The sequence below is a fragment of the Marmota monax genome, unplaced genomic scaffold, assembly GCF_021218885.2.
Source record: "Marmota monax isolate L192 unplaced genomic scaffold, Marmota_monax_Labrador192_F-V1.1 WCK01_AAM20220418_F8-fsc00030, whole genome shotgun sequence".
NCBI lineage: Eukaryota > Metazoa > Chordata > Mammalia > Rodentia > Sciuridae > Marmota > Marmota monax.
This window is the reverse complement of record NW_026691988.1, coordinates 5,920,749-5,940,673: the sequence shown is the minus strand read 5'-3', so window position 1 is coordinate 5,940,673 and position 19,925 is coordinate 5,920,749. Positions and strand designations below refer to the sequence as shown.

The window sequence follows — 19,925 nt, the reverse complement described above, 5'->3', positions numbered from 1 at the left end:
AAAAGAGAATAAAATCATGGCATTTGCAGGTAAATGGATGTAGTTAGATAAGATAATGCTAAGTGAAGTTAACCAATCCCCCCCCCCAAAAAAAAAACAACAAATGCTGAATGTTCTTTCTGATATAAGGAGGCTGATTCATAGTGGAGTAGGGAGGGGGAACAAGGGAGGAATAGATGAACTCTAGATAGGGCAGAGGGGTGGGAGGAGAAGGGGATGGGGAATGGGGTTAGAAATGATGGTGGAATGAGACAAACATCATTATCCAAAGTTTACATGTATGAAGACACAAATTGGTGTGAATACACTTTGTATACAACCAGAGATATGAACAATTGTGCTCTATGTATAATATGAATTGTAATGCATTCTGCTGTCATATGTAAATTAAAAAATAAAACAAAATAAAATAATTTCCACTTATTTCTTCTATTTTTCCCTCCCATTCTTCACTTCCCCCTCTTTCTTCCCCTCTTCTTCCTCTTCCCCCTCTCTTTCTCTCTCTTTTTGGTACCAGGGATTGTACTCAGGGGTACTTAACCACTGAGCCAAATCCTCAGCCCTTTATTATATTCATTTAGTGATAGGGCCTTGCTAAGTTGCTGAGGGCCTCACTAAGTTCCTGAGGCTGGATTTGAACTTGAGATCCTCCTGCCTCATCTGCTGGGAGTACAAGTGTATCCCATTGGGCCTAGACCCTCCTCTTTTTTATATTTGTTCTTCTTTGCTGAGATTTTCCAACTCTTTGTTGAGGTGTATATATATATATATATATATATATATATATATATATATACACACACACACATATATACATACATACATACACACACATATACATACACACACAGATATATATATATATATATATATATATATATATATATATATATATATTTGTTTTTGTTGTTGTTGTTTTGTTTCAAGTATGTTTACAATTGCCCTTGAAGTATTTGTATCATGGCTGCTTTAAAATATTTATCAGATGTTTTCAGTAGCTCTGTTATCTCAATAGTAACATCTATTGATTGCCTTTCTCCATTAATTTTGAGATCTTCCTGCTTCTTGGTATAGTGATTTTTTTTTTTACTTTAACCAGAACATTTTTATGTTATGAGATGCTCAATTCTACTTAAACCTGTTTTAGCTGGCTTTCTCAACATTAATATGGCAAAGTGAAGGGGTAGCCACCTTATTGCTTTCACATAGCGGTAAAAGTCCAGGTATCCTACTTTGCCTCTTAGAACACATGAGAATGGGGTGTTCCTTGTTACAACTAGGTTTTGGTGGGAGTTCTGGTTCCTCTATTGTCTCCACTGACAATGTAATGGGGATGGTCTTATTATTGCTAAATTATGATAAAGTTCTTGACTCTCCACTAAACCACCTATAGTAGCACTACCCTAACAGGGAGGGGGAAGGCTAACATTATTGTTGGGTGGAGATGGAAGTCCGTTTCTGCACATGGTCTTCACTGGCACTGTATGGGATATTTCCCATGTTGTTCCTTGGGTTCTGAAGTCCCTAGCTAGTTCAGGGCATGGTCATGCTCAGTTTCTTATTCTCTCCAGAGAAAATGATCTCTCCCATATCCTCACACTGTTATGCATTTTGGCTCTCTTTCCACTTGCTTTCCCTGAAGGTGATGTTTTTCTTGAGGCTGTCACTATCCTCCCTGAACTCCGGGTTCCCATGGGGACTCTCAGGTTATCAGATATGTATTTTTAACTCCAACCATAAACAGAGTTCAAATTATCCTCTCACAGGACTTCTGAGTTCCATGTAAACCAAGGAGTGCAACTGGGCATCTGTCCTACATGTCCTTCAATACTTTAAAATAGTAAATTTAATCAAGAGGCAAAATGACCAGACCATATGGAGGGTACCTAACTATCTATAATTGACCACAGTGGAAACTCTCTGTCACAATCTTCCTATTTCTTGGGAAAAATTATGTAAGTTCCAAAACCTGGTTTGAAAACTACCTAGAAAAACAACAATAAGTACGTTTGCCAAAGCTTTAGACTTTCAGTTGAAAGTCAATCTTATAATTGGCATTTTTTTTTGTATTGCAGGTGAGACTAGAAATGGATAAAACCTTTCCGTAAACAATTTAGCAATATTAATTATAAAAAAACTCTTCTATAAATCCATCCTAATAAAAATAATCCAAGGCAATCAAAGATGTAAGGATGTATAAGGATGTTAAATATAGTGTTACTTATCATAGGAAAAAAAAAAACAATTTAAATGTTGAAATGTAAATTATGATTTTTTTGCATTAAATAGAATATTTCCCAATGTTTAAAAATCGTGTTTCCAAAAATAATTGTATGATTTGACACAAAGGTGATACTGTAATGTTAAGTGACTGCTGTAGTTTGAATTTTAAATGCCCCTCAGTGGTCCATGTATTAAAGGATGGGTCTTTAGAGAGATACTACTCTAATAGTAGGAAGCTGGTGGAACCTTTGAGAGGGTCTTGGAGATGGAATGGGAGGGAAAAAACAAAACAAAAAACTGGAAGCCAGTTTACTTTCTCTTCCAATAGCTTCGTAATTGTAATAGTTTTCATTATTTCATGTTCTCCTTCAGCCTTTGCCCAAGAAACAATCTTTTTAAAGTTGCAAGTTGGCCCTAAAGGGATGATGATATCAATTAGTAGAGAAGAGAGAAACTCATTTGTCCTAACCCATTTTTCTATTTATCTGTGCAATGGTTAAACATACAGTTAAATTTAAATCCAGTTCAAGTAATGAACTAGGCAATTGGTGGTGGGATATAAAATGAGATGCTATTTGGCAACACATATCAGAAATCTAAAATTGGTCATGTTCTTTGGCCCAGAATTCTACTTCTAGAAGATGTAAACTTGGATTCAAGATGAGGCTCATGGATGAAGTAAAATCATGCAGTCATTCATAGCCTAATATTTGAAAACCATGGAATAGCTGTATAAATGGTGGATGGAATGAGTGAAATATAACAAAATATTAAAGGATTTGAAGGTTTAAGTCCTCAGAGTGCTGTGCCCTTGTGTCATCCTCCTTCTCCTCTCAGCCCCTTCTTGCCTTTCCAGTCATCGGTGAAGATAAGCCCCAGTTGTGGCACCATATAATAACAAAAAATAAGCATTTCATTTTAAACTTTTCTCTTAATGTTACCCAACATATGGGAAAGGAATTCATTCTAACGAGAGACAGAGTCTTAAAGGACTTCATATATTCTCTGTTTTGATAATCAAGGCCAGTGGAGGGTCTAAGACCACTGGCATGTAGTCATGTTACCTGCCATCTCAGACTTTCTGCAACATCCAGTTGAGACTTAGTGGGGCATTTATCAGGCCAAATACCAGCAGTCTGCCTCAAAAACCACAGGATTTTCTCTAGAGTCATATTTTGCTTACTTGTTTGTTTTGTTTACTTTTAATTGGAAGAGACTTTAGAAATCTTACTGGTGAAGAAACCAAGTCATGGAGAGATTAAATGATTATGCTGGGGTCAGAGCCATTAAGTGACACATCTTCCAAAGATCTGTCTTGCCTATGAGCAATTGAAAATATCACTTTCTTAAAATATTTATTCTAATAAGTTTGAATGTATCTGATAAGAAGTACAAGAAAGATTGTGGAATTCAGTATAACATGTGAGTTAATTTATAAAATTCAAAATAAGAAAAAGCAAAAGAGTCACTGAAGTCACTGAGGTTTGGGAAGTTTAAACTGCTTGAAGGGAAGTTCTCTAGGATGATGGCTTGGCAGTTGGGGAAACAAAAGTTAAACTCAGCTGTCACAGAATATGGTTGATTGATAATATATCATTCATAGCTTTTGGCTCTATTTTTTCAGTAAATGTGGATAAGTTTCTGCTAAGGCATCCATCATACACTGATTTTTTTTTTTTTTTTTTTTTTGCTTAGAGTCTGTATTTGCAAAACGGCTGCCTATATCTGTAGAAGAATGATTTCCCACCACATATAGCTCATTCCAAAACGGTATGATAGCTAATTTTAGTGTTGGAAAAATAAAAGTATGCAGTAGAGATGCAGGGAAGACCTGTTGAAGTCACTTCTAGATACTTGGCCACCATTGGAGGGTGGCTAGGCTGGGGTAGAGGCAGTTGGAAGTGCATCATGATAGGCTAGCCTCATAAATGAAAGGTAAAGGTTTTGCAGTCTAGGGATTGAATTATGTGGCAGGGGCCTCCAACATGTCCAGGTAGCTGGGTTTTCTGGAAATTGCCATAAATTGGTGTTTTTCAGAACACAAAGCTGTCCTGTCCTTTCAGGTCCTTGAATAGAAGATATTCAGCAATTACTGAAAAGATTCACACTGAAGGCCAAGAACATGTCATCTTGCTCATCTATTTCAAATGCACAGAATCATGCATATAGTGGACATTCATTGATGATACAATTTCAGAAATGAAATGAGGTACTGTATATTAGCATTCTACCATGTACTTTCCTCTCTCACATTTTTGCATTTCTAAAATTGTGATATTACCTTAATATGGGTCTCTTTGTTTGACTTTTTTATATTTTTGGTAGTACCCGTGCTGGATTTAATTGCAGTCAAGAATGTATTTTTAAATATTATTCTCCATTCTGTGGCAGTTATAAAGAATACAAGCAACAATAAGTGTTGGTGAGGACGTGGGGGAAAAGGCACACTCATACATTGCTGGTGGGACTGAAAATTGGTGCAACCACTCTGTAAAGCAGTATGGAGATTCCTTAGAAAACTTGGAATGGAACCACCATTTGACCCAGCTATCCCACTCCTCCGTCTATACCCAAAGGACTTAAAATCAGCATATTATAATAATACAGCCACATCAAAGTTTATATCAGCTCAATTCACAATAGCTAAACTGTGGAAGCAACCTAGACGCCCTTCAATAGATGAGCGAATAAAGAAACTGTGGTGTATATACACAATGGAATATTACTTAGCATTAAAAGAGAATAAAATTATGGCATTTGTAGATAAATGGATGGAACTGGAGAATATCATGTTAAGCAGAGAAAGTCAATCCCCCCAAAACAAAGACTGAATGTTCTCTCTGATAAGTGGATGCTGACCCATAATGGGGTGGGGCAATGAGAAAAATGGAGGAACTTTGATTGGGCAAAGGGGAGGGAGGAGGGGGGAGGGGGTATGGGGACAGGAAAGATGATGGAATGAAATAGACTTTATTACCCTAGGTACATGTATGACTGCACATATGGTGTGACGCTACATTGTATACAACCAAAGAATTGAAAAGTTGTGCTGCGATTGTGTACAATAAATCAAAATGCATTTGGCTGTCATATATACCTAATTAAAATAAATGAAAAAATTAATTTAAAAAGATTATTTTCCATTAGAAAATGTTTTTTTTTCCTAATTTTTTTCTATGCTTTCTAAGGAAGGCATAGAAATTGAGAAGTAATGTATAATAACAAAAGCTTGTATCATTGAGAGATTATTCATAAATCTGTATTTTCTTATAAATTAACATCTAAGAGCTTTAAAAGATGCAAGAAAGGAAGTAAACCATAAGTAGATGTCCTTGTCACATTTTGTTACTGAGATATATGTAAAGGACTACCTATAGCATACTGTATTAGTTTCCTGTGGCTGTTGTAACAAACAATCACAAACATAGGGCTTTAAAATAATGGAAATTTGTTCTCTTTATTAGTGGAGGCCAGAAGTTCAACATCAGTTTCACTAAACCAAAACCCAGGTGTCAACAGGCAGGATGACACTCCCTCTGGTGGTTGGAAAGGAGAATCCTTTCCTTGTATCTTCCAGCTTCTGGTGGCTGCTAGTATTCATCTGCTTGGGGCTACATCACTCCAATCTCCATCTCTATCTTTATATCACTGTTTGCCTTCTGTGTATTGAATTCCCCTCTCTGTTTTTCTTATAAGGATAATTGTGATGGCAATTAGAGCCCACCCAAAAAACTGAGAAAAATCTCTCCATTTTAACATCATTGACTTACATCCAAGAAGGCCCTTTTTGCAAATAAAGTGCCATTTACAGTCTGCATGGATTAGGTATCATTGGGGCCACCATTAGCACATTATACATGCCAAGCAATTCAACTAGGGTCAGAGAAATTCCACATTTGTAGTCATAAGTAAAAGAAAACTTGGTATAACTCATTTATGTTAGTGTCTTCTTAATTTTCTAAGGTTCTCTAAGAAAATCAAGAACGGTTCAACACTGAAAGTTAGAGAACATGTATTAGTGACTGGGAAGAAAATCTCAGTGATAACAGAGTACTCTTCCAAGAAATGCTCTTAATAATAACACAGAGGACAAAATTGGGTGCAAATCATTAAATATTGACAATTCAAGGTGCAAAATGATTCAGAAGGGCTGGACCCCGATTATGAAGAACTCCTAGGAAAATCTTTATATGGTAGATTAATTACAACAATGTTCCCAAATTTCAACTCTACAATGTCTCCATGCATTATGCAATGTGACTTTGCAGCTTCTGTCATTGAGAGATAGAATCTATTTCCCCATCCCATGCATCTGAATTGCCCTGGTGACCAGCTTTAGCCAACAGAACACAGCAGCAGTGATACTATGCCTGTTGTGAACCTAGAACCAAGAGGCCTTGTGAGCTTCTGTTCTCTGCCCAGTCATTATGAGACCCAGTATCAGATAGCCTATAGGATAATGAGAAACGCATGATTCATTCACCCTCATACCCCAGACAATAACCAGCCAGCTACCAGACAGGTGAATGAGGGCATCCTGTATTATAGAGCTCCCATCCAAATCACCAGCCAGCCACAGACAAATGAGCAAAGCCAGCAAGAACAGTAGAACTCAGCCCAGATCACCAGAACCTCCCATGACTCCCAGACTTAGGAACAACAAAAGCTTGTTGCTAAGCAATTGAGTTTCGGTGTAGGTTATTATATGATAAAGACTAGCTGATATATATATATATGAAATTACCAGATTTTAATGACTGGGAATGAATAAATTATTCACAATAAATTATATTCTGAATAGAAAATACTTTCTGGAATGTTTTAACTTATTTTGCTTATAAAATTTTGGATAAAATATACTAATAAATATATCTTTCTGTTGTTATAACAAATACTTGAGATCATCAACTTATAAAAAAAAGTGTTATTTTGCCTCAACATTTGGGAAGTTTCAGTCTATGATTGTGTTGGCCCTTTTGCTATGTGATTTTGACACCCATCACTTCAGGAGAAGCATTTTGGAACAAAACCGCTCACCTCATCATTGGGTAGCAAAAAGAAAGAGAAAGGCACTGAAGTTTGACTGTGCCTTCAAAGTAATTTCCCAATGACCTAATAATGACATAAAGACCTATCCCTAGACCCATATCTGAAGGCCCATATCTTAAAAGTTTCTGCCACTTCCCAAAGCACCATGAGCTGGGGACCAAACTTTTAACACATGGATCTTTGGGAGACAGTAATCTAAACATCAGCAAATTCAAAATAGATCTTTAAATAAGCATAAAATTAAAAGCTTCAATTTAAAAATCAAAGTTTCATGTCATAAATTTATTAGAAAGAATTATTTCTCTTTTAGTGGTATACCTTTCTTAATATAGTCTATCCTGGGGACCCTATGTTCAAGGCAGGAACCCATTTCAGTTTCTATGAAATACAATAATTCCATACTCAATTTTCTGCCACTTATTTACTATATGGTTTTTGGAGAAACCCTCTCTGAGTTTCCATTGTCTTATGTGAAAAATGTGAATGATAATACCTCCTGGTCAGGGTTGCTTTGAAGATGAAATGTAAGAGTCCATAGAAATGTGCTTTGTGAAATGCAAATGGATGAAGAAAATTTAAAAAGATTCATGTTTCTGTTTCTTAAATATAGCCAGCAACAGCATCTTATTGGTAAAAATGTAGTGGTGTCTTTCTTAATAAATTTGTTTAGTACCATAAAGTACATCACTAGGTTATGTGAATATTTTCTTTTTATCATTATCCCAACCTCTTAACCCATGATAGACATCATAAGACTTTAGAACTTGGCCATTTCCCTAAATCATGTTACTTCCCAATGATATGGCAGAATAACACCAGGTGGTTCATATGTAGACAACCCAGTTCTGATTGCTTTTTATGACATGTATAGCAAACAGATTCAAATTTCTTTTCTCATTCAGAGCCCCCATATCAAAAGATCTGCCCCAGTTAAAAACTGTCCTGTCCATCCACCTCCAACTGACTTGGGAATCTAATCAGAACCTCCTAGAATAAGTCAACAGTGGTCCCCATCCTGAAAATTCAAATTTAAGACATGTGTGATAGACAATTTTGACAATAGAGTATGCAGCTGAATCTTGTAGAATTGAGGTCACAGGGAGCAGCTTAAGAAACCAAACCCATATGCAATACACATTTGGGAACAGTAGAAAGTTAGCAGGCAAAGAAAATCAGTTTACAGAGGAAAAAATGGATATAAGCAGAGAAAACAGAGATAAAGGCCCAGAGAGCCCCCAAAGAGGATATTTACTTCTGACTTTTTCAGTTTTTTTCCTAAGTCCTGGTTACTGCTAGTTTTCTGCTCTAAAATGTCAGCCAGATTCTTTGGAGTATCCCTTTTCATTTGAGCCAGTTACAATGAATTTTTGTTTTTTGTAAATAAGTAACTCATGCTGATTAAAAACAAAGAAATTTCTTGGGTTTAGAGCTCTCTTGGATTTCTGTATTTCCTTATTGAGAAATGTAACTTTGTTACATAATAAGAAATAGGTATTTGGTCTTTGTCCTGGTTCCTGGCATAAGAGTTTCTAAGATACCTGAAACCTTCTGAGTGGTGAGTGTCTTTTTGCCTGCTAATGAAATGACAGATGGTTGGAGTCAAAAGGTAGATTTAGGAAGGGGCTGGTTACCTGAGGAAGTACCAACCTTGTGATTAGAGGGTTAGAACTTTCAACCTTACCCCACCTCCAAGGAAGGGAGGGGGCGGGGGGCTAGAGGTTGTTCAATTATCACTGGCCAACTATTTAATCAACCATGACTATATATTGAAACCTCCATAAAAACTCTAAACTACAGGTTGGGAGAACTTCCAGGTGCTGTACACATTTGTGTGTGGAAGAGAGGAACACACCAATTTCACTTGGACAGAAGCTCCTGTGCACAGGACCTTTACAGACTTCTTATGACCTCTTCTTCTAGATGTTCATCTGTATCCTTTACAATGAGCTGATTTAACATAAGTAAATGGTTTCCTAAGTTTTGGGAGCCATTATAGTAAATGATCAACTCTGAGGAAGGGATTATGGGAACTTATGATTTATTGCCTGTTACTCAGAAATCTGGCATGTGAAATGGGAGCAGTATTGTGGAACTGGGCCCTTAACCTATGGGGGCTGACTCTAACTTTGATAGACATTGTCAGAATTGAATTGAATTATAAGACACCCAGTTAATCCATATAGAGTTGAATAACTGGTTAGTATGGGGAAAACATCACAAGTATTGTGAGTATATTGAAGAGTTCTTTCAGGAAATAAAAATTTATTTGTTAAGAAAAAATAATCGTAAAGAAAAGAGTAATTGAATGAGATATAGATGTATGAAAGTAAGATTTGAGGGCAAAGAAAAAAAGATGGTGGTATTCACATGAACTACAGAAGAAGAAAAATAATAATAGACAAAATTTGTTAGTTGCCACAGTCTGGCTGGGCACAAAATAACTGAGCCGACACGAGGTACTTGTAGGTTCAAACAGGAACTACTTTATTGCCAGAACCCCACCAGAACACTCTCCAACTCCGCGGAAAACCCGTGAGAACCAACGGGAACTCCACGGGAACCCTGCAAACCAATCAGAAAACTTTAAATGTGACAGCTCCTTGGTGATGGTCAGAATGCCAGAAGGAGGCACACATTATGTTGAAAGGCACAGGGTTTATTGTGGACCCTTACCTGGGATGTGGTGCTTTAAAAGGAATCCACATGTTTCGTAATTGAAGATGTTGATAATATCAACATAATTGATAATATATTTTTTTCATTATAGTTTCATCTATATTACAGAGTGTCAGATAAATGCCTAAGTACTGTGGTATATTACCAAAAAAATTAGACAATGTATCTAAGCCAGTATGTGGCCCTAGAAGTGCAATATAACTTTAATGAGCAGACTTGGGTATCTTTAGCAAGCTTGTTATTAATCTTTCTGTACTCCTCTTTGAGCACTTACCTGTACCTGACACTATATTATTAGATACTAAGAAAGCAAGGGAACCAGCTAGACATGGTCCCTGCTCTCATGTAGCTGGTGGAGATACACACAAACTAAGTAAACTATGAAAAAAAAATAATAGTTACTTATTATGAATAAGGTGATAAATGCTGAAATACAGAATTAAGGGAAGGATTTACTGCAAATAAGATGGTGAGGTCTCAGTGATGAAGGAGAATGGAATGATAACCTCCTTTAATCACACTCAAAGTGATTTAGTGCAATTATATTGTCATAAAATTCAGTAATTGTTTAGTATTGTATAGATAACTAGGGGAAGGATAGCATTCTTTCAGTCATTTTTGTAACTAATGAACAGAAGAAGGGAGGAACATCAATTAGAGTCTTATCGTGTGCCACGCATTGTCCACATGTACATTATTCTCCCCAAGCAATCACTATTATACTCATTTTACAAATGGGAAGAACTAAGGTCCCAGCAGGCTTAGGATCTTATCCAAGGACTCAGTCAGAAACTGTTTCCACTAAACCAGAATTGTATCTATATCTGTAAAAGGCAACAAATTACTTCCTCATTCCCAATTGGATTAATTTTAAAATTAGAACATGTAAACATTATGTTCTTAAAAAGTATCCCAAATTAATTCCATTTTTAAAGTACTGTTTAAGCAAATATATATTTTAAAAAAACCTAATAATATCTTCTACTGGAAAAAAGAAGGAACACATTTCATCTGAGGTTTGCAGGAGGCCAGTTCAAACATTCCATTCCCAGTTGATTCCATCAAATCTCATCACATCTGCTTGCCTTTTTAAAAATTATTATTTTCTTCTCAGATATGCACCTAGACTTCAACAAGAGGTTAAAATTCTGTGTAACCACAGGAAGGGCCCCACCAACAATCCTCCATCTTATCTCCTGCCTTCTCCATGCCCTCAAAGAGTTAAAGATTCATTCACAGTTCAACATTTATGGAGGTGTCAGACAGTACATACTAAGTGCTGGGCACAAAACACTATGTGTCTTTCCTCTTGAGAAGTCTGGTCTTCTAACTCCTGGACCTTCTAAACGGGTTGTTCTCTCCGCCTTTTCCCATCCTTCCTCCTCCTTCTGTCCTGGGAGGGGTTCTGAAGCTTCTTCTTGAGGTGGTTAACCGGGAAGAGGGTGGACCGGAAGAGCCTGCCAAGATCTTTAGGTGCGCGGTGCCAAGACGCCTGGAGGAAGCCAGACTGACTCTCAGGAATGCCATTGGCACCCAGTGAGTTTCCACGGGCAGTTACGGAATTGTGAGGAAAGGAAGACAAGCTAAGAAAGGATGTTCAGCCGGCCAGCCATGGCCAGCTCATGCCTGCATTCCCCTTGGGGTGTTGCAGTGATCCAGAACCCGCCATCGCTGCGTCTCTGCGCCTGGCAAAGCCGCAGCATCGTACTTACCCTCTGAATCTGAGACCTCTTTCCCAAATGGACATAAATAAAGCTGCATAGGCTCGGGTACCGAAATGTAAGCTTCCCTCCTGCCTCTTGCTTCCAAAAAACTTTTTCTCTTCGGTGTAGGGAAAAAAAAAAAAAAAGTCTTTCTCTACTCCACCTCTCTGCTCCCTCCAGAGCTCACCCCTGGGGCCCCTTCACCCCAACCATGGGTTGATTTCCCCTATGCTCAGGGTGCTGAACCAGAGTGAACCTGATTACTTCCATTAGAGTGATGCAGACAACTTTTCTGGCCTGCGAATGACCTGAGGGATCCTTTTGCAGGGGGTGTTGAGTCCAGGGTGCCCTGATTTTTCTCTCCATTAAGGGTAGCAAGGGAGTGAAAAACAGCCTGGCTCTCTCTCACCCAGATCTTTAATTCATCACCTAATGACTGCAAATTTATCTTTGAGGGCATTAGATGAGGATACACAGGGTCATGCACCAGGGTTTAACAAATCTTATTTTTCGAGGACTAGCAGTTTGATTTCCAGAATGGCAGTATTTGGAGTCCATTGCATGCCATCCTGGAGTAAATACAAAACTGAATCAAGTTGGAGCCCAGAACATGCATCCTCCCTTTTAAAAGACATTCTACTTTGCAGCATTTCCTTTCCATCTGCATTAATTCTTTATATTTCCCTAATAAGACAGATCTAAAAAAAAAAAAAAAGCCCTAGTCAAGATGTCCTTGGCAAAATCATAGAATTTTCAGGGAAATGGATGGCATTAGAGCAGATTATGCTAAGTGAAGCTAGCCAATCCCTAAAAAACAAATGCCAAATGTCTTCTTTGATATAAGGAGAGTAACTAAGAACAGGGTAGGGAGGAAGAGCATGAGAAGAAGATTAACATTAAACAGGGATGAGAGGTGGGAGGGAAAGGGAGAGAGAAGGGAAATTGCATGGAAATGGAAGGAGACCCTCATTGTTATACAAAATTACATACAAGAGGAAGTGAGGGGAAAGGGAAAAATAATACAAGGGGGAGAAATGAATGACAGTAAAGGGGGTAGAGAGAGAAGAGGGGAGGGGAGGGGAGGGGGATAGTAGAGGATAGGAAAGGCAGCAGAATACAACAGACACTAGTATGGCAATATGTAAATCAATGGATGTGTAACGGATGTGATTCTGCAATCTGTATACGAGGTAAAAATGGGAGTTCATAACCCACTTGAATCAAAGTGTGAAATATGATATATCAAGAACTATGTAATGTTTTGAACAACCAACAATAAAAAAAGAAAAAAAAAGTTTAAATGTATAACCTGTTAGAATATGGGATCTTTTCTCTAGAAAGGAAGCTAAAACTAAAAGGGATCTTAAAAATCAACTAATATAATTAAAGAAGAAACTGCTGCCCAGAGATTAATGGTTCGAACTAATGGTAGTATCTAAGGAATACACAAGCCAATTAGAAGGAGGCTCCACTGGCCAAAGACATGACAATTTGAATATAAAAAGAAATAACTGCAACTGATTCAAATATGTCAAATCTATAAAGTTCATGGATTTATAATGAGTTGATAAATTGTTCATCCCAATCTCTCCACACCTGGCCTCCAAAATAGAGAAAAACTCTGGTTGAACCCAAGTGGAGGTTGCTAGGATCCCAAATGCATATTCTAAAAATTAATAAATAAAGACTGAGGAATGTGAAAAAAAAAAGATGTCTTTGGATCAGCAGCAATGGCATCAAGTGGAAACTCATGAGAAACTCCAATTGTCAGAGCATCCGGGTCATTCTGAAATGTGCAAAAGAACCACTGGCTTAAAAGTTCCCCCTATGTAGTGTTTTCACTAATTGAATACACATAACCAGTGGATTCCATGTTACCTTGTTCACTACTTCTCTTTTCAGGGAAGAGAACCTATTCTCTAGTTTTCTCTTAAAAAACAAAAATTCAATTTGACAATGGGAATACCTGCTAAAAGCATACTGAATTCCCTGTAGAAGACATACAAGCGAGGAGGGGGAGAGAGGAAGAAAAGTGAGTAGGGGAGGAGGCAGAGTATCCACTGCTACAGTATAATTTGACTATGTATACTCTTCTTGCAAACTCACACACTTTTTTGAAGTACTTCATTTTTTTTTCAGGCATTATAAGTGACATCTTTAGTCATTCCCCTGGTTCTTCTTGAAAGTTTCTTCTAAGATACTTTTTGTCACCTATACCTCATAGGTCACTCCCAAGTCCTCACTCCTGGCTATACTAGCTTGGGGTAAAGGGGTCCCCTATTCATGTTTTGCAGCTGCTTGTCAAATTGCAATTCAAGTAATTAGACTGGGCACAAGGGAGTCTGGGGCTGTACCTTTGGGGAAAGATGCAAGGTGATAAAAAAGTGCAGGGAATCTAGATATGGTTAGTGTGGGCTTACTGGTGATCTGAGACAGGAGAAGAGCCCGTGGAGAAAGATTTTTCAACTGTGGAGGTATGGTGAAGGTGTGCAGAAATGTTCATGTTGTATTCTTAGAGCTAATGGTAATCACAACCCAGTCATTCCCTTTCACACTGTTTCATTTAGTCTACAACTGTGGAGACCCAACTGTGCTCAGGCACCTTGGTTGTGGCTCCTGATGAGATGTGTCCTCATCACTAAACATCAGTGTCCTCTTTCCATATGCAGCTCTTAAGTTTTGTATTTATTATTTGAGTTTTTCTGGATTTTAGATTTCTAGGAGTCAGCCTGATAGACACTTCTGAGCAAACTTGGAGAACATTGGGGAGAGGTGGAAGGTAAGAAGGGTTCAATACTGCATGGAAGAGACATGTTGTAGTTCATACAATAAAAGATCTTTGCCTATACATTATAATGTACACCTTTTGAGCTTCCTACCTAGATGCTTTCATTTGGGGGCCTAAGAATATGCAGTTCACCACCTGCCATTTAGTACAAGTATCTGACATTTGCAAGGAGTCTTTCATTTATGAAGAAATTGCATTAATAGAATCTCATTTGAGTCACACTAAGCCTTTGTACAGTAAAAGAGAAAAGCATGAGTGTGGTTATTACTATCGTTATCACCATCTTTGTTTTTTAGAGAGGAGAGAATCAAGGGTTGGCTAACTTAGGATATAGCTAGCTGGATGCAGAACCAGGACTGGAATCCGGGTGTGTTCCCTTTTCGTAGCCTTCTGCCTCCTGACTAAAGCAAAGGCTCCAAATTAGAGCTAGGAAGCACAAGGATTTTAAAAAATATCCGTCAGCAGTTTGGGGCTGTCAGAGAATGACGAAGAAGTTACTTCTCTAAAGGGTTGCCAGAGTGGAGCGCTTAGAACGGGGGGCATTCATCTGTGTGTGCGTGCGAGCGTGTGTGTGTGTGTGTGTGTGTGTGTGTGTGTTTTAAAGAAATTGCTAGAAACTTGGTAAGATTGTTGAGTGTGAAAGGCAAACAGCTGAGTGGGCTGGTACCAGTCTTAACGATTTGATTTGAACTCTAGGCCCGGGAGGCGAGGGTTCTGTCCCTCCAGTAGAAGTGAATTTGGGGAAAGTGGAGCGGGCTGGAACTGGAAATGTGCTCTTGAAAGTCAAATGGGGTGTGGGTAGAAGGTAGCCTGACACCTTGAAATATCCTCCAACTTGCAAATGACGTGGACGAGGAGGCACCAAAGTTCCTAGCCTCGGGAGAATGGACGCTTCACGTCGGTGCAACACAGCGGGATCCTGCTGACCCGGCTGAGAGCTCCACCCGAACCGCGGCCTTTGGGGTTGGCTGGATGCGGGAGAAGGATGGGAAAGTCCTTACGCCAGGTACCAAACAGTCCAGGGAAACAAAGGGCGGGGTGGGGGAGAATGGAGGATCGAAAAGAAAGAGCAAATGAAGCGGAAGTTTCAAGGCCCTCTACGAGGAATAACAGTATAAATAACCGAAGACGTCGTGTAAACACTGCGGTCATAACCCCGAACATTAAACAGCCCCGGTGGCATCTGGCGCATCGGCAGCCGCGGGCTGCGCTGGGGCAGCCAGGGAGCCCGATCCCAGGCTCCTCTGCCTCGCTTCTCTGTTTATCTCAACTTAATCTTCCTCTGCGAGCTGTTCCGTAGCCTGGAAGATGTTTAAATTAAAAACCAGCCCGCCGGAAGTCGTGGCGGGACAAGGGGTAACCTCAACCCAATTGCAGGCCTAAGTGAGTTAAATAATGAATTATTAATAAGAAATATACAGAATATGTTGCAGCATTTGGTGATGCACAACACACCCCGAGGGCTATGGAATTTACATCTTTCATAGTCCCCCTTATTTTTTCACTCGTTTGCAAACGTGGATTATTGGGATCACAAACACGCCTGGAAATTATACACCGTGGAGTTCACTTCCCTATTTGTATCGCAATTATACCGTAGAATACTTGAAAAATAGAATTTTCCTTTTCCTGCTTTTTCCCCCTCCTGAATTTAGTAACAAAATAATCCTGCTCTTTCTGTTTATAGTTCAATATTTCTCATGATCTTAAAAACAACTTGTAAGAATTTCTTTTTAGGATTTCAGTACAAAATATGTTCCGCGCCTTCATAATGGAAATAACATTTAATCCTTTTCTAGAGGTTTGGAAGAACCATTTTAATCAAACTTCCCCATAGTTTTTCATTTTTCTTTCCAATTAAAAAAAAAAAAACCACACCAGTGTTTTTAGCAATATAAAGAAAGATTTATTTTTGAAAGTAGCAAAACTTGTTTGAAAAAAATATATATCTTTAAGTGAATTACTTTATAAATGTGACTGTCAAAGTCAGCTATTCTATGATCTACATTTTACAACATATTGTACAAAAGATACACATTGATAGGCTCTTATTATCTATTTATATATTTATAATTACATATTGCACTTGGACCAGCAAGGCTCGAAGTCATTCACGGTAGAAGTTAATAAAGTTAAATAGATGGGAATCTGTAAGCACGATTGATCTCCTCTGGTTTGGAAACGAATCTCCTCGTCGCTGTAAAGTGTTCTCTCAGGGTGAGATGGGAGAGGAGCGTTGCGAGGGGGAAGCAGAGACAGAGAGCAGGGAGGGCAGGGGTCGCCTCCCGGGGCCGCTCCCCGCCGGGAGCGCGCCTTTCCCAGACTCGCACCTCCAAGGTCAGGACGCTGTGGTTCCACATAAGCGGCTTGCGGTCACCACTTCTTTCAGGTCACTCTCGGGTTTTCCGGCCACCATAAAGGGCCACGTCTGCAGGAGACAAGAGGGTGGAGGAGGTAAGCAGCCCAGGAGGAGAAGAAAGGGTGGGTTCGGGACTGAAAAGGAAAGGAAGGGGTGCGGTGGGGTAAGCAGTGAGCAGGGGAGGGCGGTTATCTCTGCGATTTACTTTGTGTCCACGTGGTCCCTCTGTTGAATAAAGCAAAAAAGCTGCCTTGGTGCCAAGGTGCTCGAGGTGATGGTGGTGGCCTTTTAGAATAAGAGCCCAAAAGGCCCATGCTGGGTTCCAGTTGAAATCCAAGAGAAGCCCCGGGAAAGCTTAGTGTGCGGTGGCACAACCGGGAGGCAGATGCTCTAAATAGCCTGAGCAGAGAAACTCATAAGGACCTTGCAACTAGTGGGCACCTCCTAGAAGAGAAGTGCCCTTTAAGCCCCTTGGATAAGACAGCGGTCAGGTTTCAGGATCCTCTCACCCTCATCCCCATCTATCTTCCTGGTGCAGACTTTCTTCTTTCAAACTCAGGATTTGACTACAGTTTTAAGTTAACCACCAGCTCTGAAAGGGGAAATATTGCTAATAATAGATATATGGTCGTTTTTATTTAAGACCCTTTTCCTACTATGGAGAAAGCCAAACTGTCTCTTCCTTTCTCTGGGCTCTTTTATAATACAGCTTATTTAAATTTTTATTCAAAGATGAAGACAACAGCAATTGTAAGTATTCTAGGAAATATTTTCATTTTAGTTTCATGAGGGCTGGGGACCCTTTTAATTGGAGGGGAAAATATTTTTCATGGCAAAATGTGTTTGCATCCCCTGCCCCCAACTCCTGAGACCAACTGGGTGAGATGACAACTCAACCCTCTAGGCACTAGTGATGGACGATAAGACTTGACTTTTAAGAGGAAAGTCTCATTCTTATCACATCTAAACAGAAGTTCTAGTAAGTTGTTGTTTTCTTTAGAGCCTGCACCTTTTAAAGTGAAATCAAATAAAAGGGGAATTAAAACATATTTCTTAAACAGGGAAATACATTTGAGAAAAATAGTAGGGTCAATAAGCATTAGTTTTTTGTATTTAAAAAAATTAGATTCAATGGGCATTACTTTTTAAGAAAACAGGAATAATGTCTTTTTAAATCTCAGATGAGAGTGACCTATTATTTTAGTGTTATTCGGTACACCAATACGTGTGCAAATTTGTTAAGAATGCTGATATCTAACAGAATTTATGCTATTTAAAAATGTCAACCCACTCAGAGAAGAAACAGAATATTTAAGTAATTGGGGGACTTCCGTTTATAAGAAAGTGGCCATGAATGGTCCTATATATACTTGGGAAAGGAACGGAATTGGAAGTTTATAAAGAAAAATCACGTTTTTACTCTCAGCTAACGGAAAAATAAAGGGATTAATAAGATGTCTCTTTGGTGCGCAACATCTTGTCAACGTTCCCTATTCTGCACCAGCCCCTTCACGCTAGCGGGAGCTGCTCTGGCACCCGCGCGGGGGATCCCTCCTCTTTGCCAGCTTAATACACATGGAAATCCCTAATGGGGCTGCCACGTCAAACCCTCGCATAAATCATTCCGGTGGCGGCACTTAGGGCAGGGAGCGCGGGCGCTGTGGGGAGCGCCAGGAATCGGTCCCTAGAGGCACTACGCCGGCGGTGGCTAAGGTGTGTAGGGAGGGCGCACCAGTGCCGGCACCCCAGTCCCAGCCGAGCGCACACGCTGGCACTCACACCCCGCGGGTCAGACTTGGGGCGCGCAGCACCGCAGAACTCACCAGGTTGACGGGGTGAATGTAACCGTTCTCATACTTGTCGTTAGCCAGGATCTGCCTCAAATGGGCGATGTAGCTGGACGCCAACCTAAGCGTGTCCAACTTGGAGAGCTTGGTGTCTGGGGGCACCCAGGGCAGGGTGGTCTTGAGCCTGGAGAAGGCCTTGCTCAGCACCCGCATGCGGGCCCGCTCGCGCGCGTTGGCCGCATTGCGCTGGACCTGCTTTCCCTCCTGGCTGACCCCGCTCAAGGGGCTCTTTTTGGTGGGCGCCTTCCTCCTCTTGCCCAGGCCGCCGCGGCCTTTCTGGGGAGACCCGTTCTCGCAGTTGGAGCTCTCCTCTGTGCTCTCGTTGGAAGTCACAAACTCCTTGTTGGAGTCCACTTTTAGCCCTTCGCATTCCAGCATCTCCACCTCCTGAAGGTCCTCCACATCGCTGAGGGAGCCGGTGGACATGTTGAGGGTAGGGGTGGAGAGACAGAGCAAAAAAGGAGAGAGAGCAAAAAGGAGAGAGACGAGAGAGAGAGAGAGAGAGAGAGAGAGAGAGAGAGAGAGAGAGAGAGAGAGAGAGAGAGAGAGAGAGAGAGACCCTGAAACCAATGGGCCTCCAAGTACGGAGCAGCTACCTCCTGTTGGAAATTAAAATTGGGGATCTGGCTGCTTGGGTCTCACCCCTTCCCCTTTGCAGAGTTGTGAAAACCAAGCGCGAAGGCTTTCTGCAGGAAGGGAACTGGCAATCGGTTTCCCCACCCCCGGAGTCGTGGCCGCAGAGGAGTGTGAGAGAGCGCTGAGGAATTTGGTGGACACTAGGAATTTATCTGGGGAATAGAGAGGCGGATCCTTGCAGTCTAGGGGAGGGGCCTGCTAGGCCAGCAAAGCTTTTGGACCCCTTTCACAAGCAGAGGAGACACGCGTGAACAAACCTTGGTTTCCGACTTGTAAATCGACTCAATTGTAACGCACACCTACCAGTCTTCTTCTCCCACTTTGGCCCAGCAGAGGAGGAGCTAGCCCTACTCACAGCTAATGTCGCTTGCCCATTTCCTTAGGCCTTCTTTTCTCTGAAGAGGCCTCAACTGGTTGCTACTGAGAAGGGTAGGAAAATGTCAAGATCATTCGCTGTTTCTGGGCCTTCCTTAACAAATCTCACAAAGGCTCCATGCCCCTCTTCCTTCCTCCCAAGAAAACAACAACTAAAATCCAGAGAAGATTCAGTTTGCTTCCTGCTAACATCCCATAAGACTCCAAGGTTTTAACCACGGTATTTTCCCATTTTACCTGGGAAAAGTTAAGAAAACAAGTGTTTCACA

The 19,925-nt window shown here is 40.2% G+C and overlaps 1 protein-coding gene across 1 annotated transcript; it reads right to left on the bottom strand.

The window, feature by feature from the left end:
* Positions 1-16,322: 16,322 nt before the first annotated feature.
* On the bottom strand, positions 16,323-19,422 carry Tcf21 (transcription factor 21). The gene is made up of 2 exons (XM_046448620.2): positions 18,622-19,422; positions 16,323-16,867 (listed from the first exon to the last, which is right to left on the bottom strand). Exons 1-2 carry the CDS (start codon positions 19,069-19,071, stop codon positions 16,778-16,780), a joined length of 540 nt encoding a protein of 179 aa, XP_046304576.1. The 5' UTR covers positions 19,072-19,422; the 3' UTR covers positions 16,323-16,777.
* Positions 19,423-19,925: the final 503 nt, after the last annotated feature.